Source organism: Scleropages formosus, chromosome 19 (assembly GCF_900964775.1).
Source record: "Scleropages formosus chromosome 19, fSclFor1.1, whole genome shotgun sequence".
Taxonomy (NCBI): domain Eukaryota; kingdom Metazoa; phylum Chordata; class Actinopteri; order Osteoglossiformes; family Osteoglossidae; genus Scleropages; species Scleropages formosus.
Genome location: NC_041824.1, coordinates 1,953,865 through 1,980,298, shown reverse-complemented (window position 1 = coordinate 1,980,298; position 26,434 = coordinate 1,953,865). Strand labels below are relative to the sequence as shown.

General features: G+C 45.3%; 1 protein-coding gene across 1 annotated transcript in view; it reads right to left on the bottom strand.

Moving 5' to 3' along the window:
* Positions 1–8,162: 8,162 nt before the first annotated feature.
* LOC108927733 (matrix metalloproteinase-16-like) overlaps positions 8,163–26,434 on the bottom strand; it is a 42,734-nt gene continuing 24,462 nt past the window's right edge. The window contains exons 5-10 of the mRNA XM_029246209.1: positions 22,038–22,199; positions 20,138–20,355; positions 16,088–16,226; positions 11,363–11,513; positions 10,800–10,915; positions 8,163–10,079 (exon numbers count right to left, since the gene is read on the bottom strand). Of these exons, the coding sequence (XP_029102042.1) occupies positions 9,724–10,079; positions 10,800–10,915; positions 11,363–11,513; positions 16,088–16,226; positions 20,138–20,355; positions 22,038–22,199 (1,142 nt within the window). The 3' untranslated portion in view covers positions 8,163–9,723. The remainder of the gene's footprint in view (positions 10,080–10,799; positions 10,916–11,362; positions 11,514–16,087; positions 16,227–20,137; positions 20,356–22,037; positions 22,200–26,434) is intronic.

Below are 26,434 nucleotides of genomic sequence, written 5' to 3'. Positions count from 1 at the left end.
TCTGACTGATCTCATGAACACACTGTGTGTTTAAATTTTTTGTGCAAGTTTTTACATTTTGTCTCTTCTCTGGTAAATATGTACACCGCTGTCTCCATGCCTGTTTAGGTTTTGAGAAGTGATACTACATTGTGGAAATGTTCTCTGCCTGCACTTTGCAGTGTAAATCATTTCAGCCAAACTCCACAGGTAGGAAATGGATACTGACACAGGAAGGACTGAGACATCATGTAAGTTGTAGCTTTTGACATCGCAATTCCTTTAACATTGTTCAGAAATGTCAAAACCATCATGGCTGCACACTTTCATTCGTACCTGACCAGGATGTCCAATGATAGCCTCCTCCAGACCCATCCTAGCAGATTCAAAGCTCAGTTTTCCTCTCCTGTCCAGATGGAACATCTACCATTATTCAGTCAAGGCTTAGAGTTGGTTAACATCCTGGACAAAATTCTATCTCTGACTTCGTCCCTTTACTTGGCCTACAGGTGGAGGAGCAATAGTGACTGCAGGCGCCATGTGTTAGTGCTGTCTATTCCCGTTCCTGAAGACTTTGCGTCTGTGATGGCAATGACTACCATGCAGTACTGTTATTTTTTATGAACATCATACATGCTTGTTTGGCAGTCTGACTCACAGTCTGACTCTGCCTTATCCCTCATTCTCTCATATTCTCTTTCTTTCTCCCTACAGTGTCAACTTTGGAGCCAGAATGGACCCTCAGGACTCCATCAACTTTTCTTTTCCAAAAAACTTTTCTATTCTGGCAAAAAGAACTCATTCTCCATAATGAAAATGATGTGACTCTCTTTGGTCATGCATTTGAGTTGTAATTACTGTGAGAAGGACACAGTTTTGGGTGTGTTTCTATGTACGTGGGTGTGTTTTGAATTGAGCACAAAGAAAAAGCATTTCACTGAATTTCTGAAACATACGCATCCCTATGGAATCAGTATGGAAAGTTTCCAGCCAATGGGACCTTGCATGTAAAACTATTGGAGTAAAAATCTTTAAGCTTTTTTTGTAGCGAATGGTTGAAAACCGGTTTTAAATACAAGAACTTAGGGATGTTTGTTCTGTTTATTTCTCGTGAACGTTAATTCATGCTCATATCACTATGAGATGTAAAAACCATGAGCAGTGAGCAGAAATATTTTAAATGTGCTATTCATTTTACATTTAATTACCTTAGTTTTTGTGTTTTAACATTGAAGATGCTGATGGCTACAACTTGAATCTCAATCACTGGACCCCTGTAGACAGTCTTATATCAGGTATGTGCAGGGACAGCTGGTAGTGTAGTAGTTAATGCTGCTGCCTGTGGATCTAAAGGTTGCAGGTTTGATCCCCACCTCCAACTGTAGTACCCTTGAGTAAGGTGCTTACTCTAAATTGCTCCAGTAAAATTACCTGGCTCTATAAATGGGTAAGTAAGCTTGTGATAACTGTTATCCTAATATTGTAAGTTGCTTTGGAGGAAAGCATCAAATAAATGTACTATATGTCTGTAGGCAGCATGTGTATAGATGAGAGGGGCCTCTGTAAACGGTCATCCTGTAACTTTTCATCCTAAGTGGCCATTTGTGTAACTAGGCGAGGTGTAGCTGCTGTACATTCCTGTACTCTGCACACACAAAGTACACACTGATGTTTCGTTCGTCGTCAGACAAAGCGCAGTACGACACAGTGCCCGGGATGAGTTGCATTGTCACTTCTCCATCTGGAACAAAACCAGCATCTTAATGCTTTGGTGCTCAGCAAAGTGGTTTTTATTGACATGTGCAGATTAATAATCTCATTTGAAGGAAATTGTGTTTGCCTTCTGCTGTGGGCCATTTCGTTTGTCTGGCTGACTTCTCACGAGGAAACAGTCTGTTTTCGTTTGAAACTCATTACACTTCTGCTGAAAATCTTTCATTTCAGACACCATAATGGCTTGTCTAAAAATAAATCATGGGCAGAAATTATTCACATTTTTTCTACGTTTTGTCTCAACAATAATGATACTGGAGGCTGGGTTGGGGGGTGGGGGTGGGGTCGCGGGGGCGGGGGTGGTGGGAGCTACATGTCAAATTTCTTTTTATGGTCTTGTGAACTGTCCCACTGTCCTTTCCAGGTCCGGTATTGGGCAGGTCGGCACTTGGTCGAAAATAGTGGCAATTAGATAGATGGAAGGGCACCAGAAGAGTCCACTGCAGCTCCAAAGCCAGTAGGACACTGCCAATTATGACCAGTTTTCTTGAAACTCTCCAGGCTCATAGATGCAAGTCTGCTTTCATGACAAACATTCTCTGTCATCATCCTTCGCATCTCCTGATTAGTAGGTCCTAAAGAGATGCTTATGCTCCGAGAGGTATATTTTACATCACAGATTTTGGAAAAGCATCAGTATATAGTAAACAATGGATATAACAGACTATTGAGTGAGCCAGTTTCCTTAGAGAGACCAGTAAACATGGTCATGCCATTGCCTTTAAAACATGTAAAAGATTAAGAAACTGAATTGTTTGTTTTAATGTCAAACTTTAAGATTTGGGGGAAATACATCTGGATAGTGTTATTCTGATAAATATTTCTCTTTGTCATCTGTTTTTATCCTCTGATTTGTTGATGTTCTGATCAGAGCCAAGCAACCTTTGAGTCAGTGTGAAGATGTGAAGGACAGTGGACCCACTAGTGCAGACTTACTCCCTTATGTCACTATGGTGTTTTGGTGTCACTAGGATTTGATTCATGGAAAAAAAAAAAAAAAGACGATTTTCCCAAAAGGCTCCAGATTTTCACATTATTGTTTTTGCCTGTTTTCACATGTTTCATCGAACAAAGCCATGTTTGTGAGAAATCTTGGCTGCTCGAGAAGTGAGAGGATTTAGTGCCATGTTGGGTTTGTACAATTAGGGCCGAGATTATGCTGTCTTTACATTGGATCCCCTTCCACATTACATGCCAGTAATGCCGGATCTCGTCATTTCTGGAAGGGACGCATATGCACATTGAGCATCATGTGTTGAATCTGAAACTCGGTGCATTTCCCTTACACCAATATCACCCAATAACAGACAGAATACTGCTGGATCAAATCCTAGGAGCAGAAGTACTCCTGTGAGGTAGTAAGGTAGATATTGCTCTAATAGAAGCCAAGTAAATTCACAATAAATTCTATTATACCTTTTTTTATTTTTGCATGATTTCATTTAGAAGACGCTTTTCTCAAAGCAACTTCCAATGAACTCTATGTAGCGTTATCGGCACACACATCTTATTCACCGCGGTGACTTACACTGCTAGATACACTACTTACACTGGGTCACTCATCCATACATCAGTGGACCACACACACTCTCTCTGTCACTCACACTATGGGTGAACCTGAACAGCGTGTCTTTGGAGTGTGGGAGGAAACCAGAGCACCCAGAGGAAACCCACGCAGACACAGGGAGAACATGCAAACTCCATACAGACTGAGCAGGGATCGAACCCACGCCCTCTCGTACCACCCAGGCGCTGTGAGACAACAGTGACATATCTATTGCCAGGTAACAGTATGTAAAATGAAAATAATAAACATTGCTGTCTTAACAGATGCCGCTGTATTCATACTGGAGGCCAGACACTCCTCCACACATAGACCTGTCTTTTTTACCTCCAGCAGAGTACCTATGAGTCTTGAGTTCAGAAATTAAGCACCAAATTGTCACGTTTACATCTTTACTTTTTCCTCTGCATTTAAATATTTAGAGAAAAGAGAACCTGTGTCATCAGGTTTTCTTCTTCAGCTCTGGGTTTAATTAACCAGAAACTATTTAATTACCCAGGGGAGGAGGGGGAGTGGAAAGTGACGTCTGAACAGAAGGGTGAAGAAAAACCCCATTAGAAGGCGCTCACTCTCGATCACAGGCTACAATTACTACCGACGAGGAAAAAAGGAGACCTCCAAAATGACACTTTGCAAGCTCTCTGTCTTCTGTCACACTGTCAGAGGTGTCACAACAAATAAAACTGAAGAACAGCACTGAACGACCCAAAAAAAAACCTTTTTGAAGAACATGAGAGAATTTGACAAATGAAAGTAGTGCAGTATCAGCTGAGGTTCGAGGGCAAATTAAACACCTGTAAAAAACCACAGCTATTCTGGAGATTGTCAGCCTCAGTTGCCTGGTGTTGCATTACAGAAAATAAACAGAAACATTTCGGGGGGTTTAACCCTTGACCTGATGGATAAATCTCTCTTATGCTGAAGAGCAGAAGAGTTCCATCCCTATTCAAAAGAGCTGTTCAAAATCTATCCGACGGAACCAAGTGTACGTTCCCATCGTCACAGTGAAATCCTCCTTTCTGTGGGCCTCTCTGAAAAATGACAACGTCAAAGCACATGGGGACCCTGACAAGGTTAACAGCACAAAAAGATGTAGTCATTCGTTGAGATCTGATCTTCCACCTGTTGCTTTTCATCTTGTGTTAGCCTGGGATGTGGTCTTCACTTTGTCACGACAGGCCAAGAGAACCAGGACGGAAAGACCCAAGTGCAGAGTCATTCGTCTGGAGTCAGAGGATCAGGCAAGTTCTCGGTATCGGGGACAGGCGGGAATTCATGGGCGAGGTCAGGAGACAAAGCGAAGAGTCGGTCGAACAGCGATCGGAGTTGAAACGAAGATCCGTGGACGTGGTCGAGAAACAATACTAGGGGTCAAAACCAGAGAACGTGAACTGAAAACCGGAGATGCGTATGAGCGAGGAGTCACAAGGAAGGGCGGTTGTCCCTGACGAGATTCCGCAAAGGTATGGGAGCTGAGGAGGGTTTTTTAAAGGGTGAGCGGTTAACCAGGTGCTGGAGCAGAGTCAGGTGTTGTCGGTTGAGTTGTGGGCGTGGATGTGACACACTTCCACTGAAATCATAGTAAAAGCAGAGTTGCTCTTGGGACTTGACTGTTCTAGAGAATCTGAAAATGGGAAATATAGTCCTGATAACTGTGCACAAAAGCTACTGGAAACAGATTCTATCTAATTATTAAACTAAAAAGAAGATCTAGTCAGCCTTCTTCTTACACACTTTCACCAAGTCACTGATATTTTTTACATTTATTTATTTAGCAGACAGTAGGGGGTGCGGTGGCGCAGTGGGTTGGACCGCAGTCCTGCTCTCGGGTGGGTCTGGGGTTCGAGTCCCGCTAGGGGTGCCTTGTGGCGGACTGGCGTCCCGTCCTGGGTGTGTCCCCTCCCCCTCCAGCCTTACGCCCTGTGTTGCCGGGTTAGGCTCCGGTTCCCCGTGACCCCGTATGGGACAAGCAGCTCTGAAGGTGTGTGTGTGTGTGTGTGTGTGTGTGTGTGTGTGTGTGTATTTAGCAGACACTTTTCACCAAAGCAACTTCCAATGAACCCTATGTAGTGTTATGAGCCCACACACCTTATTCACCAGGGTAACTTACACTGCTAGATACACTACTTACAATGGGTCACTCATCTATACATCAGTGGAACACATTCTGACTGTCACTCACACACTATGGGTGAAGCTGAACAGCTTGTCTTTGGACTGTGGGAGGAAACCAGAGCACCCGGACCAAACCCATGCAGACACAGGGAGAACACGCATACTCCACACAGAGCAAGTGGAGATCGAACCCACATTCTCTCGCACTGTGAGACAGCAGCGCTACTCACTGTGCCACCGTGCCACCCACTGATATTTTTTACTCATATATATAAGGAGGGGAGCACTGGATGTCGAACGAGAAGTCATTGGGTCTGAAGTCCGATTCCCCAGCCGTTGTGAACTACAGGAATGTACATTACACAGCCAGCTCTGGAACCCTGTTCGAAAAGCCACAGACCAGACAGAATGATCCATCCCCCCCCCCCCCCAGGTTCATGTATAATATCTGGTTTATGGCCTGGGATTTTCCATCTGACTCTGTGTGCATTAATGTGACAGATGGACATTAATCACACTTTTGCATTGATAGGCTACTCCACGAAAACATGTTAAGAATTCCGATGCCCGTGCAGCACGACTCAACCAAACTGCTCAATTTTCAGAAAGGAGTATGTGCAGAAATTGGAATGAAGGAAGGAGAAACTGGCTATCTTCTTCATCTGACTGGCAACAGGTATTGATGGAATTGATATTTCGGATGGAAAATAGAAACAAACAAACAAAAAAAGTGCCCATTAGAAGACGGTTTAAAATGTCCCGATACAATTTCCTGACAAGGCCCAAAGGCACAGATGAATCATGTCTGTAGTAGGACTTACCTGCTAAAAAGTCCTGCATCAAAGACAAAACTGAGCGCATCTATATATTCACTAAAGAAATTAAAACATTCTCATAATACATTGTGAATATTTACCCACAACACAAGTCTACTGCGTTCTAAAACCGAAATAGAGTAGCAGAGCCAACAAGAAAAGCTGAAAATGAGAAAAGTACGTTCTTTTTTTTTTCAAGAAATACACTTACCAAAATACACGATATCATGTGATCCTGGAAAAAACATCCTTCAATCCATCCATCCCCAGTCAATAACCTCTGTTAAATGGTCATGGTGGTCCAGAGACTATTTCAGAAATACGGTGCAAAGTAGAATACCTGTACCTTGTACAGGGTGTCAGTCCATTGCTGGAGAATCACACATACTCAATCACAGCGACGTAGAGTCAAGAATTAACCTGAAACACACCTTCGGACTGTGAGAAGAAACCACACAAACTACACCCGGATTTACCTGCATTTGAACCCACATCCAAATCTACAGCAAAGAAGCTGTAAGGTACAAGCATTGCCCACCATACCTGACCTTAAAAGAAGATGTTATGAGTGTGTAAAAAGGTGTAAGAAAAACCTACTGAGTCAACTTTGCAGATCTTTTTGAGGACAGAAAATATTAAAAATGCTACTTGGTAATATGGGGGAGACCAACGAGAGAATGAGACACAATAAATGATTATTGGATTATCTGCCAATGACTTTAGAATATTTAAAAAGCAGTGTAAGGCTTTACAGTAAAGGTTTTTATCAAGAGTTTTTATGTGAGCATATAAGATACCTTGAACATGTTTTTACATGTATTTATGCAGTACGTTGCAACTACATTTCGGACAGTATCCCTCATGGAGAAATCAAAAACACGTTTCTTCTGAAATCTGCTCTGAGAGACTCATCTGTGGCCAAGGGGCATTAGAAGAGCGAGGTGTTGCTGCTGGCTGGTTCTCTCGAACTGGGCTTCTTTCCCAGAGATACAGTCCTGAGATGCAGCCTACGGAGATGTGTCATGGTCTGATACTGCAGTGTCCATTATTTCTGTTGCAGAGGAACATGAATTTTTGACTTGTACTGAATAGTCAATGACACACAATTAAGTGTGATGTACAGAATAATAAAGTGGAAAAGTGAATATCAACAGTGAAACTCTATGAATCGATAAAAGAAGTCATGTAACAGCAACTGTGCACTCTTTCTTTCTTCATTGACACATTTTCGAATAGAGATCTCAGTCTTCCCGTGATGTGGCCCAGCTTTCTACATAAAAATATCCTTCTTTCTTTTGTTAGTTCCTTTGACACATTGAGGATGGTCTGACCCACGCTACCCTGTGATCTAATGACCCAGTGACACAGAAGGAGCGATGGCTAAGCATCCCTCAACTGGGTGGCACCCAACAGGATTCCCAAGGAACAGAGGACTTGAAATAGAGGTGTACGTAGGCGTCTCTCTATTCTTCCTTGATGATGTTGTGGTTGATCCTTCCTGCACTGCTGGCCTACTAGGGTACTGGGTACTACGGTACACTGGGTACATCTGCAGCACAACTTGGCCCCCGTAAGCAAACTCTGAAGCATTTAGCCAGTATAGACAGGGTTATAAGAGTATTTTGTCCATCCATTGCTTCACACACGAAAAACCCAATCGAGCCCCTCTTTGTCACACACACAAAGAAATGCAAGGGATTTTGAACTATGAACGGTTCATTTTATTAATTTCTTTGCATAATCCCCACCGAATGTCCCAAACGGACTCTTATATGTTGCAGAATTTCTGAGCGTCCCAATATCCCTTCCAACCTTTTGAGTTTAAAATAAAAACAAAACAGGAAAATTATCATAAAACAGACACAGACTCAAAGTGTCGTACAGCAATAGTACGAGTTTGCAAGTTTCTTTTGATCAAAGAATTAAGCAAAAAAAAAAAAAAAATTTATATGTGCGTCTGCATAATAAAGTCAAACTGACACCAAGAAAAACAACCACTCCACATGGGTCGAGCTCATTTGAGATATCGAATGTACCGCTTCAGTCTTGAGGTTTCATCGTCTTTTCCATTGTACCAGGAAAAGAAAAGTAAAAAACAAAAATAAAAACAGCAAAGTGAACAAGAAGCACTGGGGATAGGACTGGTCAGGTGCGGCTGGTAGCACTGCCATACAGGCAGCTCTAGCCCAGTCTCAAGGCAAGTGACCAGTTCACAAGAGTTGGCACCTTCACCAGTCTACGGCGCTGCTGTGGCGTTGAAGATGTGGACTCGAGCAGCTCGCTCCGACAGCATCGCTACTGCAGATCTCAAGATGGGTGGAATCTGGAGGACTCTTGGTAACGGTGGCAGTGACCGTCCCTCGGAGTCACCCAGTAAATGACAGGCTGGGTAGACTGAAGATCGGAGATGTACAGTGGTCGGTTTCTGGGATCAGTCCATGCATCGTTTCTCCTCCACTTCCCATAACCTTGCATTCTCGCGCACACAACTGATAGAGGGAATGGGCCGTTTACAATAACATAACAGTGGATTTAGTGGCTTATTCCGGATGCGGCTTGGGCCTCACTCTGACTTTGACTGATATATTTCACTGTGAGCGCCGGCTGACTCCTGCCCTGTTCCCGCGGTTTGGCAGATCGGCCCCTGTGGCGCTTGGCAAAGACGCTTGGTCAAGGCCTGTCAGTCAGAGGAAGGTCACAGGGGAGGATGCTTCTGCATCCAGCTCTTTCCACAAACAAAAGCAGCGTACAAAAAGAATACGAGAAGAACACGATCTGTAATTAAGGCGGTTAAAAATATTGCAGATAATCTTGGCCCCTGTTTTGCAGGCACGCTGCCGCAACAGTCAGAGTTCCCGGCTCCCAATCGCTGCAAAGTATCAAGAGCAGAGGACAAGGAGGAAAGTAAAAAGCAAAAGATAGAAAAATAAGAACTCAAAAAGGAAGTGGTTCTCTTTGGAGAGAAAGTCTTTTTGGTTCGGGTGTTTCGTCTTCGCAAGTATGATGCTTAAAGGGCATTTAGAAAGTGTCTGGAAAAATAAATTATTTTAAGGATGACACAAAGAAAAAAGAAAAACGTGTCTCCTCCAGTAACTTCCAGAGGATTTCTTTTTGTTTTGAGCTTGAAGCGGGGAATAACATTTAGATACAGCACAGTCATTTTTTCCCACTGAACAAAAGACCTGATGCGGCGAAGGAGAACGCAGTGCACCGTGGGAAGAGTCCAAGCTGAAGGCCTACCCCATTTTATGGATGCACTGAGCAAAGAGGAGCGGCAGTTTAACTAATGAGCCCCCTCCCCCCCACGAGGAGGTTGAGGTGCACGCCTCCTCTCCCCATCGCCAAAAAACCAAGGATGCGTAGGAAGGGCTGGACCGCAGTCCGCAGGTTATCGTCGATTTTCCACCTTGACCGACGCAGGTGGTGTCTGGTCGTGACGGTACGGGATGAGGACGGGTGGTGTGGGAAGCCACACTGTCACACCCACTCCTGCATGGAGCGCTTGCAGTACAGTATGTGCCGGGGGGTACCCTTCCGCTTGAACTGGAAGACGGTGTACACCAGCACCAGGAGACAGAGGGCCAGGACGCAGGGGATGGCAATAGCCACCGCCCTCACTGTACCCGCCGTGTTGTCCAGCTTGATGACCACATCCACGTCCTCCTCGGGTGGCGGCTGCCGCTCACGGTCCCTCTCGCGATCCCTGTCGGGGTCCAGGGACATCTCGCAGCCCATGAAGTCCTTCAGAATGGACCTGGGATACCCTGGCTCCACGCGCAGCTTCTGGTTGTTGAACTTCCAGTACTCTTTGCCCTTGTAGAAGTATGTGAAGCCTTCAAGGAAGATGGAAAAACATGGTCACCCTTTCATTCTTTGTTAACGCAGAAATGCATATTTCATCATGTTATAACATATCCAGTTATACAGAACTTATCCGCAGATCTAACCCGTGGAAGAATAAACATGAAGCCGAAAGAATGTTTTAAAAACTCCTGACAACGTCCTCTTTTCTGAAAGCAGGAACCACGTCGCACAAGAAACAGCACAAAGCGCCATGCACCGAGGGAAGTTGGGATAATCTGTACAATCTGCTGCGCTTGCCCTCCGTGTGATAAAACACCAGGGGAGGATTAGGCGGTATGGGCCCGGGCAACGACCGAGCCATGATAAGCACAATAGCGAACATGACAACAGAAGCCTTCGGTAGAGGGTAGGCTGGCAGAAGCTCATTCATTAATTAATTAACCATGCAGTGATATTATTGGCCTGACAGCATGGCTGCATGCAGCCCGGTCCAATTTCTCTATTTTAGGCTCAGAAGCACCATACAGAGAAGAAACGAGGAGCAGGCAGTCAATGTGCTCCCCGGTGTAATTAGGATAATTAGAGCTCCGGATGTTCCCGGGATGGGTTCAGGAAGAGGGGAGTCGGGGTAGTTTGACACCACAAAGCAGAACAGTGGAAATCATTTGCTTGACAATTATACTTCAGCAATCAGCCCTTCAGTTCCCATGAAGTCTTCCTAGCTAGAAAGAGAGGTCAACAGTTCATACCGTTGGCTTTGTCCACAAAAGCCCCCTGGGGAGACTCTGGGATGCCTTTCCACACTGTGATGGGTTTGGGGTAGCCAGGGTCCATGGTCCTCATGTCCTCATTGTAGCGCCAGTACCTGCACCAACAAGGGCATCGGTGACACTGCCGTCCTAACAAAGACCAGTCGGTGACCCCACGGCTGCAGCGAAGACCGAGAAGGGAAAATGCTGCAGCATCACAGGCTTCTCAAACACACCACTGTGGCAGTAAGGAGAGACCAGTGGCACTGCTGAGCCAACAAGGACTGATCAGTGACACAGCTGCTGCGGCAAAGTAACGGCGTGCATGGCAACACATGTAAAAGTGTGGTGATCAGCTACTCAAAGACCACTGGCCACAACACACAGCATTGAGCTCAATGCTGTTCACCAGCCCGGGCACTGAATTTTAGGCACATTTGATCAAAATCCAGTCACTCGACAGTCAGTCTCACGCACACACTAAAAAACAGCAAAGCAGATAATTCTACACAAACAGTGTGTCCGCATGCATCGGTTCTTCACGCCAAAGTGAGGTCACACACCTGTCGCCTTTGAAGAAGTACGTCTTGCCAACGTCCTCCCACCACACAGCTGTCTCAATGTTCTGCGCCGGCATCCCTTTACCAAATGTGGAGATGTCCTGCGGATAGGAGGGCTGGAGCACGGTGTCCTTGAACACCCAGAACCGGTTCCCTGGACGGAGGAAAGGACACAAGAAACATTGAGGATCAGATGTTCCAAAGCAGGAAGCTGCCATTCACCATTCTGCTTTATTTTTATCCAAGCTGAAAGGCAAAGGCTAAGACAGGTTTGGTCATCTATACTGCAAGGTACTTACTGCAGCAGTTAACATTAAATGCCGTGATCGGATGCAAAGTGGCAGTTCCTCGGCCGATGCCACCGAAAAAAAAACTATATCTTGACGGTCATGTAACGAATTTCTTCATCAGTGCTGCGTTCCTTTAATAAATACCCACAGCTCCGCTCACAACTGGCCATTATCAGTTCGGAAATGTGCATTGATTTTTTTTCTTTTCCAGAAAGTTGTTGCCGGACTAAAATGTGTCAACAGGGATTTTGGTGTGAATTAATTAAAAGTGATGCTTCTTCAAACTTTCTAGGAAAAGTGTGAATCGCACCTTTGAAATTCTGCCGGTTAATTCTGGGAGATGGTCCAGTCAACACAAGAAATGAGCGGAGAAAAGCGGTCAGCAGAAAGGGTTACTGAAAGCAGCTCTTACCCCCCTGCCTCAGAAGGAGACCAGCTCATTTCTTGTGATTATTATTATTATTATTGTTGTTGTTGTTGTTGTTGTTGTTGTTGTTATATAAATATACCCATGATAAATTAAAAATAATAATAATAATAATAGTTCTATTGGGTGGGAACCATTGTCAAAGGCAACGTAGAATGTTGTGTTTATATGCTACTTATAATTACTATTTAACATTTTTACAACTGGGTAATTTTTACTATAGTAATTCAGTGTAAGTGTCTTGCTCGAAGGAACTGCACTCAGATTTTGCGGATTCAAACCTGGAACCTTAGTTCAGATGAAGGAAATAGAGCTGAATATTTTTTAAGCTTCTAGGCTACGGGTCTGCCACTGACACAGAACTCCGGAAGCCGTTACCACTGAAGCACGGATCGCCGATAGCCACACCTTGTTCGAAAATATGTAAGAGCAGTTGCCTTTTTGCGTGCCAGCGCTGAAACAAAAGGGCCGACACCTCTGCCGAGGAATCCGGGTGGTTCCCTCTTCCCGAATGTCAATATATATGTGGAAATTCTCGAGTGCCACAACTGCTGCCGTTGTACAAAGGCTTGGAAATAACAGGGGAAGAAGGGAGTCAGTGTGCAGAGTGGCTGACGGAGCACCTCTCGCTCAGTGGACTGACAGACTATTGACCAATGACCTCGGGAAGTGTTTACTTTCCCTCCCCCCCGACACATTTTGTGGGTACTGACCCAGATCTGGAGGAAGGGGGGACTGGAGGGGAGGCGGGAGATGGGGTGTTTTTGCGAGCTACCAGATCATTCCATGCCAGGAAATTCCATTCGTGTCACCTGGCACTTTTCACATGATTTGCCGGCAGGGTCCTTGTTCCAGGGGGAGCGCGGCATGTTCAGTGAGTGGAGCGAGAAGTCAAGGAGTTTCTAGAGTAAGGGGGTCCATCCTGCATTAAAGGTGATGGACGCATGACACACTTGTGTCTCAGTGACTTGTTTCGTGTGTCATTGCGGTTGTTGTGCCATGCGCCCGCAATCCACTCTCGGTGGGGGGGTGTCAAAATGCTGTTTATACACAACAAAACTGTGTGGCCAGTTGAGTCATCTAATTTAGTCCATGTTCCATATTTAGTCTTCATTGTTTTCTGGACTAGCTGGTAATGAAAGAGCCACGTCCTCCATTCAAAACACAAAGCTGCAAAGGAAAATAATTAGATCTTAATTTATACACAAAACGAGTCTCTAAAATGATTAATACACAACCCATTTTGAGATCCCTGCAGGTGGCACCACTGTGTAAAAGGTGCGTCTATCGACAAGACTTGATCGGCCGCTACGTCCCAACCAGACTGTTTCGCTCTTCTACATTTGCCCGCTTGGTGGTCCCACATACGAAAGGTAAAACAGGGAGGTTCTCAGTTCTGACTCCGTTGTGGTGGAACCACCTCCCCCTCTCACTCAGAACTGCTGAATCTCTGTCCACATTTAAAAAGGGTTTTAAAACTCACCTCTTCCAGACTCACTTCGTTCCTCATCTCTTAGGTTCATGTAAGGTGTAAATGTTCATCTATTATATGTGTAAATGTTCATCTATTATAACTTCAAGATGATGCCGGATAAACTCCTGTAATGTAACGTAAATATGTATATATATATCTATATAGCTAGTGCATATATATAGCCTGTAGTGTAGTGGTTAGTGCTACTGCCTTTGAACCCCAAGATTGCAGGTTTGATTCCCCACCTCTGGCTGTAGTACCTTCGAGCAAGGTTAATTACCCTAAACTGCCCGAGCTGTAAAAATGGTTGAATAAGTGTAGGTAGACTAACATTCCAAGTTGCTTTGGGGAAAAGCATCAGATAGATTAACACATATAAATATATCTTGGGAAAGTGACCAGGAAGCCTGGATATTCTAATAAAGTTTTATGCAGCTACTTGTGTGATGGACATCGGTTCATATGGTGGAAAGAAAGAAACTAACTGCACTTAAGAATCACACGTCTGCATCTAAGTGTCTCTTCCTGCTCATGTAATGAACACATTGTATTTTCTATGAGATGTACATCGCTTTGGAGAACAGTGTCTGATAAATAATACATGTAAACGTACATGGGCCATCTCCTTGTTTGGTGATCGCCTCCATAACAATGTAAATATAGGTTTGACTCTCGAGTTCATGTGCTTGTAGCATTTTGCTACAAAATGTGACCCACTTTAAACCGGGAACTCCTGTCAGAAAGCCTTTGCAAAATAGTTTCTATCACATGAAAAGCGTCTAATTTGTCAAACAGGGAAGGAGACAAAGTTATTTCGGGTGGAGAGCCTCTGCGGTTGATGTAATGAAGCTGCGGGAGATTCAATAACAGGCAGAAAACAAGCTTCTCTGGGGCCTTTCATATCTACGTGTTGGTCTTGAAAGGTTCACCGACACACGTCTACAGGGTACACTGAGCAATCGGCAGCTGAGACAATACGGTGCCCCCGCTGACACGATCGCTGCCTGACACTCGCAGGAAAACCATCCTGATTATTTTCACAAATGATAAAGGGAACTCAGAAACACAGAAGAAGATAATTCGGCCCCAACAGGGTTTATCGCGGTCCCTCCGGACGTCAGACTCGGGAGCCGTACCGCGTCGGCCCGTGCGAGGCGCACGAAACATCGACGGCAGAAACAGAAAACAACCAAATAAGAGCATAAAAATAGCGGCGCCTGTCGCACTTTCATTTCTGCAGGCCCAACTTCCCACAGCTTTAGCAACCTCCTCCGTTTCAATCCTCTCTTTCCACAGCTCATCCTCCTGCTCCCCAATACTTTCCTCTTCCCACGTCTTTCTCAGAACATTCAAATAAGTCAGGACGTTCACTTTAGCTTCCGGAAACGTCACAGCGCCAGGACGGCACGCTCTCCCTGTTTGTTTATTTATTTATTTATTTATTTATTTATTTATTTTGTGAATTCAAGGCAACAGGTCAGGAAGCATGCGTCGTTTCAGAGTTCAACCAAAGCTATCAGAGATACACGTTTCCAAGGATCTGTGGCAAACAATAGCTAAAAGAGCAGAAGTGGAGATGTCTCCGCGGGGTTTCTTCAAAGGCCAGTGACCTCATGAAGAGTTAAGAATCCTTCTGGCCAGCAAGAGCCGAGCATTAACGAACTACCCCACGTGAGCACAGGAGGCTACTCCATCTGTGCTGTAAACACTGCTGCCCCCGTGGCCTGGACAGGAACCCACTAGAGGGTGGGGTTTGGAGTCGGAGAAGGCCATGGAATAGGTCGCCACTCTCAGACGCCTTCTCAACCTTGGCTCCTGAGGCAGCCAAAAAAACACTCCAATAAAACCAAAGGGAAGACCAGGCTGAGGGCGAGGCCGGCTCTATAAATTTCCACCATTTCTTATTCCGAGAAATTGTCATGAGATGCCTGGAGAGCAGGCTTTAGGATTCAATAAATTAGGAAATAAATAAATTACAACTGACTTGACTTGCCAGGCATGCGCTTGCTGAGGGGCTTCTCCTGGTCATGTCAGGGAGATCTAACAATCCCGAAGTGCGGCAGAGCGGAGCGCAGGACACGATAATTCACACCGGAGACACGCAGCTTCTGTCCCTGGTCGGCCCTCTGCCCAGGACGTCGCTCCCACCTCGGTACTTATAGCAAACCTTTGCTGTTACTGGAGCAAAGGCTGGACATGAGTGAGGACCTGCATACAAAGCCTTGCACGTACTACCTAGTGCATGGGGACCATGTCTACTGGACCCTGTGGAGGAGGTGGAAGGTGAGTCGGGTAGGTCAAAGTTTCTCCCAGGGGTTTGAAACTACTTGGAAACTGGCAAAATGTAGAGCAAGACTCACTGTGTTCAGCACCTCAACAGATTTGTGGTCCACGATCCAATATTCCTCTGGTGAGTTGTAGGTTTTTTCTCTTCAAAATACTATTCTCCATATCAAATAGGCAAGAACGAGAAGAATTAAAGAGTGTGCTGTCTGTCTGCGAATAGAGGAGTGGGCTTTGAGCTCCACACTTCTTACCTTTGAAGAAGACGAACTTGCCCTCGCTGTTCTCGTACACAGCGTCAACCTTGGGAGGTAATCCTCTCCAGAAGTAGCTGATCTGCATGGGGTAGCCAGGCATCACCGTGTTGTCCCTGACTCTCCAGAACCACTGGTCCTGAGAAAAGAGGGAGGAGCCCTGGATGGTCAGAAGAAAGTAAGGCATGGCGTGGACCAGTGACGCACTCCACCGGAGGAGTCTACTTACACAGTTAAGAGGACAATACATTCCAGACACCCCATTTATCTCTGTGTCGTTGCTGTAAAAGCGGACAATGGGTGCAGTAAATAGCTGCACTTGAACTACAGTAATCGCAAGCATTGTGCTGAAGGCAGAGAGAGATTTTTCATATCATATTTGCATTTCATAGCCAAACAGCAAACCGCTGGCTGTACTGCAGCGGTGGAGTCAAAACAAACATCAACCTTCTCCTATGCTGTACTGCACAAACCATGCACTACAGACCATAATCAGATATTTGCGAAGCTGGCTGTCTCATCCAGAGAAGGCCAAAAACACCTGCAGATCAGCAGTAAGATGGATACTCCACTGAAGAAGCAACTAGATGAAAGATGATGTAAGAGGTCAAATCTGCCTGTGGTAACAACCCAGGACTTGGAAACTGTTTAACAGCGTTGTGCCATAGAGCCACAGCGTCCAGATGAAGGCAGAACCAGAAACATCAGCTTTCTGCCTGTAGGTGCCGAATCAAACTGGCCCCATAGTGACCACTCTCGTGGTTTTCAAGGCAGGTCAAGGGAGGTTGCCAGGTCCTTCCTCTGCATGTCGGGGGAGGCGCGAGGAGAAGCACGGAGCCGCCACGCACCCCAAGCAGGACTCGAACCCCAGACCTGCCACACAGCGAGGCACCGGTCAAATCCTCCCTCTGCCTGCATTAGTAGTGTCTAATTCATTCTTGCAAGAAAAATCTGCATTTACACTTGTTTTCTCAAATTTACTACTTCGCTAAGATTCCCACAGCGAGATGTTTCTCATTATGTAAATCCGTCTTCACCGACGCTTTAATTGAAAAGTAATTGACAACTGTATTTCCCCCCTTTTTCCCAGCACTGGGTGTAAACGTCTTGACCGCTCATTTTGTTGCACCTTCTTCTACAAGCTGCTAAGCAAACTGGATAAAGCCATCAGGCAGGAATTCTTTCTCTGTAGTGCTCTTAAATTGGACTCTCATGGGAAGCGAGACCAGGCCAGAGACCCATGGCTAGGAGGCAAACAAGGGAACCTTATCGCTCAAAATTTGCCATCCTGCACTGTGTGGAGGGCTGGTGCTGTAGGTCACAGAACCTCACCATTGCCCCCAAAGCAAAACACATAGCATTGTAGGCATCACCGACCCATGAATTGCTGGTTCAGTCCCTGCAGAGTTCCTGCTGCTGCACCCTAAAATGCTGAATGTAAGAAGTTGCTTTGGGTATAGATCCAGGATTAGTCGGACTAAACGGAATGTCCGTTCTACCTTGGCTGCCTCGTACACCTTTACCAAAGCTACAGCAATGTTCATCTAATTGCAAAAAATAATGACAGGAAATGGGCTTAGAAGGTTGCAGGTTTAAATCAAAGGGACAGTATTGTTTTTGTATTCTTCAGCATAAACTTAAGCACTTTATCTTACAATCACTCATTTAGCTGATACTTCTCTCCAAAGCAACTTACAGTATTAAGATTACAATTATTTACACAGCAAAGTAAGTTTACTGGAGCAATTTAGGGTAAGTACCTAGTTCAAGGGTACTACAGTCAGAGGGGGGGATTGAACCTGCAATCTTTGGATCCAAAGACAGTAGCACTAACGACCATGCTACCGGCTGGCCACTCCATTGGTATCGGTTGTTATCCATTGGTACAGCATTCACTGCAATGTATCTTACACGCATCTAAAATCTGAGCCCATCTCAGAAATAAGCGTATGGGATGAAGAGTCAAAACAGGGCAACCTACAGATCCCTACATTTCTGGGAACTGCTGAAGAAGAGCTGGGAAGACATGCAATTTCCCCCTAATAAAGGAGAAAAAAAAAAACTGGAGTATACAAACTTTTGACTGGTCTTGAATGTTTTAAATAAAATTACATGGATAGAAATGTGGCACATTTTAGCAGCAGGTATACATCAATGCATCTTCTGGATCGTCTATTTTAACATTCGTAATCTTTTATTAACACAGTTTCACAACATTTCATCATCCTTACTTATTGCTTCAGTTTGATCTGATATAAAACTGGCTCTAGAAGATTTTTTTAATTAATCTCTGAACTATACTTTAATCCTGTTAACTTTCATATGGCTCACATCAATTTTAACAGTAGCAGATGTAGTTGAAAAAATCTTGTTGAAAATGTAAAATGCCTTTTTTAAACTTCTCATCAACTCCACTGTGCCTGTTTTTGCCTAAACTCCTTTCCTCTGCCATCAGATAAAAATCAGCTTGGGTCTCGTGGAAACATGAACGTCTGAAAAGGCAACGAGACACAATGCTGTAAGAATTACTGCACGTTGCCTGGCTTTGGACGTAGTGGCTGGCAAGAAGCACGTGGAAATCATTTGCACCACCGAAGGCCCTCTCTGCATCAAACACATTTAAAGTTCCTCCAAGACCCATTGAAAGCACCTGCTAAATAATTCCAAATGCAAGAGCAGAAGGAGGTGAACTTAGATGGAAAGTAATGCGCTTAGCAAAGACAGGGTGGACATGGGGCGGGGGAGTGGGGTACCTTACTGCCTATCGACGTGAAGGGCCAGTTAATAACACTGAGGACTGGGAGACACGAGAGAACCTGGTGGAAGTTCGAAGCGGGAAGAAAAGATGACCTTCAGTATAAAGTACATATAAGGGGAGCAAGGAGTCAGTTTTTGGATGGAAAAGAAGCTGCGGAAACTTCCATGAAAAGCAATCGTAACTTTTCCTTATTTTTCCCCCGCAGCCTTGAAACCTTACATCCTGACCGATGAAGCCCAAAAGAACCAAAAAGCATGAGTTGTTAGGAAGCTGAGAAGTGCCAAGGTAGAGGGTTGCACGGAGATGATGTGGGGATATTCCAATGGCAATTGTCTCTCTCGTCCTCTCACACACAGCATGGGGTTACAGAGGAGAGCAAACCCCCCTTTTTCTCACCCTCCGCCTGCTGGCTGAGACTCAAGAGAAGAGAAACCATCAGATATGGTGCGTCATACCAGACAGCACTCAGTACTAGCATTTTACAGCGGAAAAACTACAGAAAACGTATGTGAACCGTTGAGGCTTCTGTAATTTTGAAAAAGGCCTCTGTACCATTTCTCCCCCATGAGCTCCATTTATCCAATGAATACTAACCATTTATAAGTTCATAAAAATACACTCAAGCACAGCCGGCCTTTGTATCTTCCAGTGGCACACAGGCTACCTTTCAGTTCCCCCAGCCTTGGCTCACTTTAAAATCCTACAGCGGTACCGCACTGGTGTCCAGCGGCACGCGAGCACCCCCAGGCCCCGAGCGATGCGTCTCGAGTCTCACCGACTAGTGATCAACGCCACCCTTTCCTATCACTGGCTGGCAGAAAATGTCAACTGCTGATGCCGAAAACAGCATTCGGTCACCTTATCTGTGGCCGACGGGTAACTGGAAAAAGGGGGAAATCAAGGAGACAGTTATACCGCTGTTAACATCACCGTGTGTTCATTTGTCGAGCACATTCTTTAACTTGTCGTGACATATCGGGCATGATTCCGCCCGCGGGTTTGTATACTTTTTTACCAAAGTAATTCTGAGAGCAAATTAGGAGCTCGGCTCTTCTGTCTACACAACAGCATTTACAAACACACGTACAGTCAAATATATAGTGTGTGTGCGCGTGCTTTTATTATTATAGCTTGAAATGTGTGTGCGCGTTTCAACTATTGGTACCAGCACACACCAAGGGGACAGGCAGTTCTTCTCAGCCAGCCTACTCCTGTAAGCGCAACAACGAAGTGTCCGTCTCACTTTCCTTCCTAGTGCCCCCCCACCCTTATTGCTGTGTGGCTCCCCTTACCTTGAACACAAACATCTCCCTGCGCAAGATAGCCAATGTGTTGAAGCCCCCCTCGCAGATATCGGGCCTGCCTGCCGGGTAGGGGGGCTTGTCCCCGTTGGGCAGCCGCGGGGGCCGCGTCTGCCTGTCGTGCTTGCGAGGGTCTGAGGGGGCGTGGCTCCGTGGGGGAGGTGCCGTCGGCAGCGGCCTGGTGGGTTGGGGGATTTTGTCCGGCGGACCTGGAAGGAGGAGGGAAGGATGTTTACTGCAATTGTAAATGCCACCGTGTGACATCACTACTGTATTAAGCCCCCTCACATCAGCAGGGCTGACTGACATCTCCTACCTCACCCTGTCCTGGTGAGGATTTCACCGGCAGCTCATCGCCTTCCGAGAAGAACAAGCTCCATCAAGGAGTCGCCCATTAAATCTGCCTTAAGATATTAAATTGCTACTACTTTGAATTAAACGAGAGTAAAGTGTCTTGTTGCAAACACAGCACTCCTCTGGACTGGACGGTTGTAAGCGCACTCGGTTATACACACACACACACACACACACACACACACACACACACACACACAGTGCTTCAGTACCATACTCTTTCCTCATTTTAAGCAGTAAACTTCAAATACACTGTGTTTCATCCCTGTGGGACACATAGGGTCATGCAGGACAGGAGCTGGACAGGTCATCACCCCAACAGTCACCCAACATGCATGACCTGAGCATCAACTCTGTACTAAGAACCAGTGAAAAGCTTGAGTCACTTCTTTCCAGCAAGCTCCACTCGTCATGTATCACCCATCTGTGGGACGACATGACGAGCCCCACAGAGCCCCCTCCGCCTCCACATCCACCTCCCCTCCACCCCTAAATTAGTGTCAGGCACTTGGAGGCAGGCAGGCAGCTACGCTTCAGTTTGGAGACATCAACTTCTCCCGCAGAGGCCGGCGAGCAAATCGGTATAAAAATGTACTCTGGAATAATACAGACATAACTCTCTCTCTCTCTCTCTCTCTCTCTCTCTCTCTCTCTCTCTCTCTCTCTCTCTCTCACACACACACAAACTCGCGAACACAACGCACACACAAACAGAGTTACACAAGAAGGAATTCTCACACATGCCCACAAACATGCACAGACACACACCGAACAGAGACGTCTCCCACTAAGAAACCAGTAATCACCTTGCAAATGGAATATTCATCGGGTTTGGTAATTTGGTAACAGTGTGCATTTAAATGCTCGGCCAACTGTTATTATTACAATATCAATTACATCACGCATGCAAGTTATTATGGGAGCCATTATATGAGTCATTATTGTAGTGCACCCTCCGTATACAACTGAAAAGCTGGCACACGAAATTCCCAACATTCTGCAGAACGTAAGATAAGGTGAATTTTAACTTTGAAATGAGCCCAATGTTGAAAATGTTAATGCTTAATGCTCTGCTATGGACTACGGTTTAAATAGGAGCGAGGGAGCGAGGGAGCAAGGGAAAGGGTGGCAAAAAAGAGCCGTGTGAACGAATGAATGAATGAGTGAATGGGTGAGTGAATTTATAAATGTCCTCCATCAGGTGGACCCCAGAGGCAGCACATTAAAATTACACTCAGCAGGGTGACTGCTGCTCTGCTAGTTACCTACCCTCCGCTCTCTCTCTCCCCACCCGCCCAGAGCTTATGGTCCACGAAAGAGGGATTTCTGCTACTGCCTGAATGAACCCTCTTAAAATAGCATCTGGATTAGGAGGGAGGGGGGAGATCTTCTCTTTTACGTAACATGAAAGAGAGCGAGAGTGAAAGTGAGGAGGAAAAAATGCCAAAAACAAACTGTGCACCCCCCGGAGCCTGATGTGACAGATGTGGGCGACGGGACTGGAGAAACGGATTGGGGAAGCAATTGTATATCTCACCATATATCTTCTGGATGCCCTGCAGGTCATCATAAGGCAGCTTGAAGTTCTCTGTGTCCATGTACTGGTAGAAGGGCGCCATGATGGCAGTGGGGTCATTAGAGTGCTCCAGGCCCAGCGCATGGCCCAATTCATGCACCGCGACCAAGAAGAGGTCATTTCCTGAGGAGGTACAGACACAAACACACTTAACAAGACCAAACTATGAGACATGAGAGCAGTCAAGATGCCCACATACATAGCAGCTAACCTGGAACACCTGGGGATCATCTGAAGCCTGCCTTGGTTGTTTTTTATCACCTTTATAAAAATGCATATTAAATTTACTTAAGTAACAAATTACTAACTCTGTTCTTTCTTCTTGTTGAGCACTACCTCGCTACATAAGACCTGAGGAGGCCGGCCAGCGGTCACAGACAAATCCCTTGCTGACAGAGGATGATGTCCATCTGCCGTGACGATCGAGACCTTCCATGCCGAGCTGGGGATCCAAGATGCCATTTACCAACATTATGATTATTACTTGTTACACACAAATTGTTACTTTCTAGAGTGCCCAGGAGGGGTGGGCAACCACTGGCCCGTGGACCCCCAGAGGTTTTTTTTTTCTCCCTCAACCTTCAGTTGGGAGTTTTTGTTCCTTTCCCCGGTGGCCAGTAGGTATACTTGTAGCTCTATGATAAGTTCTTCATTATGGCAGCCATTAGTTGACTGTCTTCTTTGTTTCTATCAATTTTTCTTGCTTTATGCCTGTGTTAAAGCACTCTGTGTCACTGCGTGAGAAGAGCGCTCTATAAAAATAAAAATAAATAAATAAATAAATAAAACTCTGTATACTCCCCATAACGCCAGGTCAAATTTGGGTTCAACCACAACAACCCACACCTCTGAACACACATCCAGTTTGGACACAACCAAACACAGAGGAAGCTGTGAGGATAAGACCTTGTAAATAGCAGAAGTGCTATGCAAATATTTCACTCGAGAACTTGTGTATCTTTGGTTACGAAGAGTGGTCCTGCGCCTCTGCATGTCTTTGTATTGTGTGTATTCGGATTCCATCTGATGCAGAGGCTTAGGCAGAAAGATGGGGAGCAGCTCACTTCAAAGATCTGGGAACCTGCCATTGCAGGAAGACAACCCTCATTGGCTCTAATTACACCAGCAAATCACTCTCCAGGATTTTACACTGGTAGAGCACCTTTGATCCAACAAGGTCTGGTGGCAGCGAACAGCAGGCTGAGCGCAAACCTACTCATGAGCCACAGTCAGGGATGCAAAAAAAGTGGCTGTAGGAAATGATGGATCATGGGTGGGTAAGTGGGGTCCACAAGTTCTCTTTACAAATATGTATCTGTATGGGACCTGGCTGAGTCAAGTGACGCAGCTGTTATGCCATAATCCTGCGAATGAATGGAGTCAGAATCCAAAGGATCTCTTTGTTGTTCCCACTAAACAACATCATAGTAGTCTAACGGTACGTGCCTCGTGTTTTATGAATGGAGAGAGCTGTAATGAAGAGGACGGCTGTTTGAAATCCTGGTGTGAGGCTCAGCTGAGAGCACGTGTCGCGGTGGCAGGGGAACCGAAGGAGGGATATATTTTTAAACACAATGAAATCACAATGCAAATGCGCTGAGATGAAGGGGACGAACACCTGGCATCAAGAGGTCGAAAGAGGAGCGGTAAGAGTGCGTGTTATGCAACCCACACGTGGCTCCACTTGCCAGTGACACCTCAAATTGAACCCCCTGCTGATTAATGAGAGGGATGCAGCTCTGAGGGGAAAGAGCTGTCTGAAGAGAAGGTTACGCTCTTCACACAAGGTATGAGGATGTAACACTCAGAGGTGCTTAGGGTCACCTCATGATGGAATCAGCGAGACGCTGCAGGATTGACGACTGGAGCGTCGAGGATTACTTGCTGTCTCGTCCGGCCCTTTAGCAGAAGATGAAGGGAATTTATACCCCTTCTCCCAACGGGATAATTCTTCCTGACTGCAAAAACTATGTTGCACGAGGGTCAAAACCACTTGTGTCGCAGTAGAGCGCTTACGGTCTGAAATCGACTACCGCCCAGTTCCAGTTGCCACCTTCCCCCATTGCAGCACATTCAGATACCTTCGTATGCTGGAACCAGCAACAACTTGTCCTGCTCATAAGTAATTAAAGAAATTATCATTCAGCTGGCTCAGGTAATGAAATTAAATCGCCCTGAGGTTTAATCAAGCGAGGAAGTGCGTAGCGTCAGACTCTCTATCGTTATTGCAACACACATTAACTTCTCATGCATTTTCAAGGATGTTTTTTTTCTTTTCTATTTAAACGTCCTCAGGTACCTTTTATTAGTTGTAGTTAGGGAAAATAATTTTGTAGCTGTTACTTGGCTGACACCTTTGTCGGAGGCGTTGCCTTGATCAGGGGTAATACAGCGGAATCGGAATTCAAACCTGGGTCCCTTTGGCTGTAGGGCCACACATCTAACCACTGTCGGACCTGTTACCCAAATAAAAACTGACTTTTAAAATTAGAATAATGTTACTTTTCCGACTTTGATTTGTTGTTATAAGTGACTATATTTTCCACTGTGGCCACATAAATATGTTATATTCACTTAATTTGTTCATTAAGACCAAGTTTAAAAGATGGAAGCAGATGTAAGACATGAAAGTGAAGAAGACAGAAATACATCAGCACCCCCCCCCCCCCCCCATTTCCACCAGACCACATTTTCCCTTTCTCGAGAATTTTTGCCTTATTAACCAAGCCTCTGAAAATAAGTGCATTCTTTCACTTGTTTTCTCCTTGCTCTTTCTGAGCCTCTAAATGTGTTCATTGTTCCCCTAGAAATTCCTTTGCAGAAGTCAGTGTCATCAACAAAAACCCCTCCCTCTCTAGGAACATGGGCTCCCCATGCGACTGGCATCCACTGACGGGCAGCTGGATTTCCAAGGAGTGGCTGCAGTACACCAGGTACCAGCCACTCCAGTGCTGTGCATCTTCACAGGCATCAGGAAGGACTCATATGTACTATGGGACCCCCTGAGACAAATGCTACATATTGGTGTTCTTGTTTGAAGCCCACTTTGAGAGGTTCAAAAACAGCAATAAGCAATGTAATGATAGGGCAGAAGAACCTGCTGGATGTTTCTTCCAGAGAAGGACTCAACTCTACGGAAAGTCAGACACTTCAAGACCTCAATTTATGGCTCTAGAAAGCCAAGAGTGGTCAGGTTAGGTCCAGGGAGCAGGAGTGAGTCATGGTGTGAGAAATGAGGCCAGATGTGTTGTTCTACCCAGCTGACCTCAGGTCTCCTATCCTCAACAAAGATTGTATGACAAGAGTAGCAGAGGCCTTCATCTGCACTCACAGGCCTTAAGAGCTGTACAATTGCTCCCTTTCACAGCCGGATGCTTGAATGTATCTTCAAAGTTGGGCACTATCACCTATTTCCTGCCTTTGAAGAGGCCTCCCAGAGGACTTCATCCCATGACAGGACACTTTGAGGTCAAAATGGCAACAAGATAATCTCTCTGGACAGAGCTATGTTCCTGCCAGATCAGATTATACAACATATGTGCCTTTCAAATAGTGCAAGTATAAAGTAAAGGCAGCTGGTAGCGTAGTGGTTAGAGCTGCTGCCTTTGGTTTGAATCTCACCACTAGTTGTAGTACCCTTGTGCAAGGTACTTAATCAAAACTGCTCCAGTAAAAAAAACATTACCTGGCTGTATAAATGGATAAATAATTGTAAATAGATTAATATTGTCAGATAAATGACTAAACCTCAGTGTAAAGTGAGATCTCGGAAAGTAAAAAGCCATTTTGTTGGCCATCCTGCAAAGCAGCAGAGATGAACTCAGCTCAGTGACCTCAATACCATCCCTACTAAACAAGAGAATTTGTCACACAAAGAGTTTCTCAGGAATCAGTCCTGTTAGGCACACTTCTCTGCTGAGTAGTTGAGTGGGTGGATGGACATTATAACCAGAATTTGCAGCACTGAACCAGGCACAAGCAATATAGATCACCCCCCACCGATGAAGCAAAATGTTGGAGAAGCAGGATTGCGCTGCTGCACCAGTAGGGTGTGGGCAGACATGACCTGGAGGCATCACGATCCCACCACTGCTGGCTCTAATGTAAGATGTGGTGACTCACAATAATTAGGTAATAAACACTATCTTGCACATTATTTAGTGTTACTTATCACTGTTTATTTCTTCTGATTGCTGTTTCTTGTTTTGACATGGATTGGGATTCCAGACACTCACACTTTTGTACCATACTTGGAATTCACAACTTCTTTCCCTGTGCCCTTAGCTGACAAATCCTTTATGGCCTGCAAATGTCGATATTGCTGTACCACCGCCTGGCTCTGCAGATGGCTGCTCTGG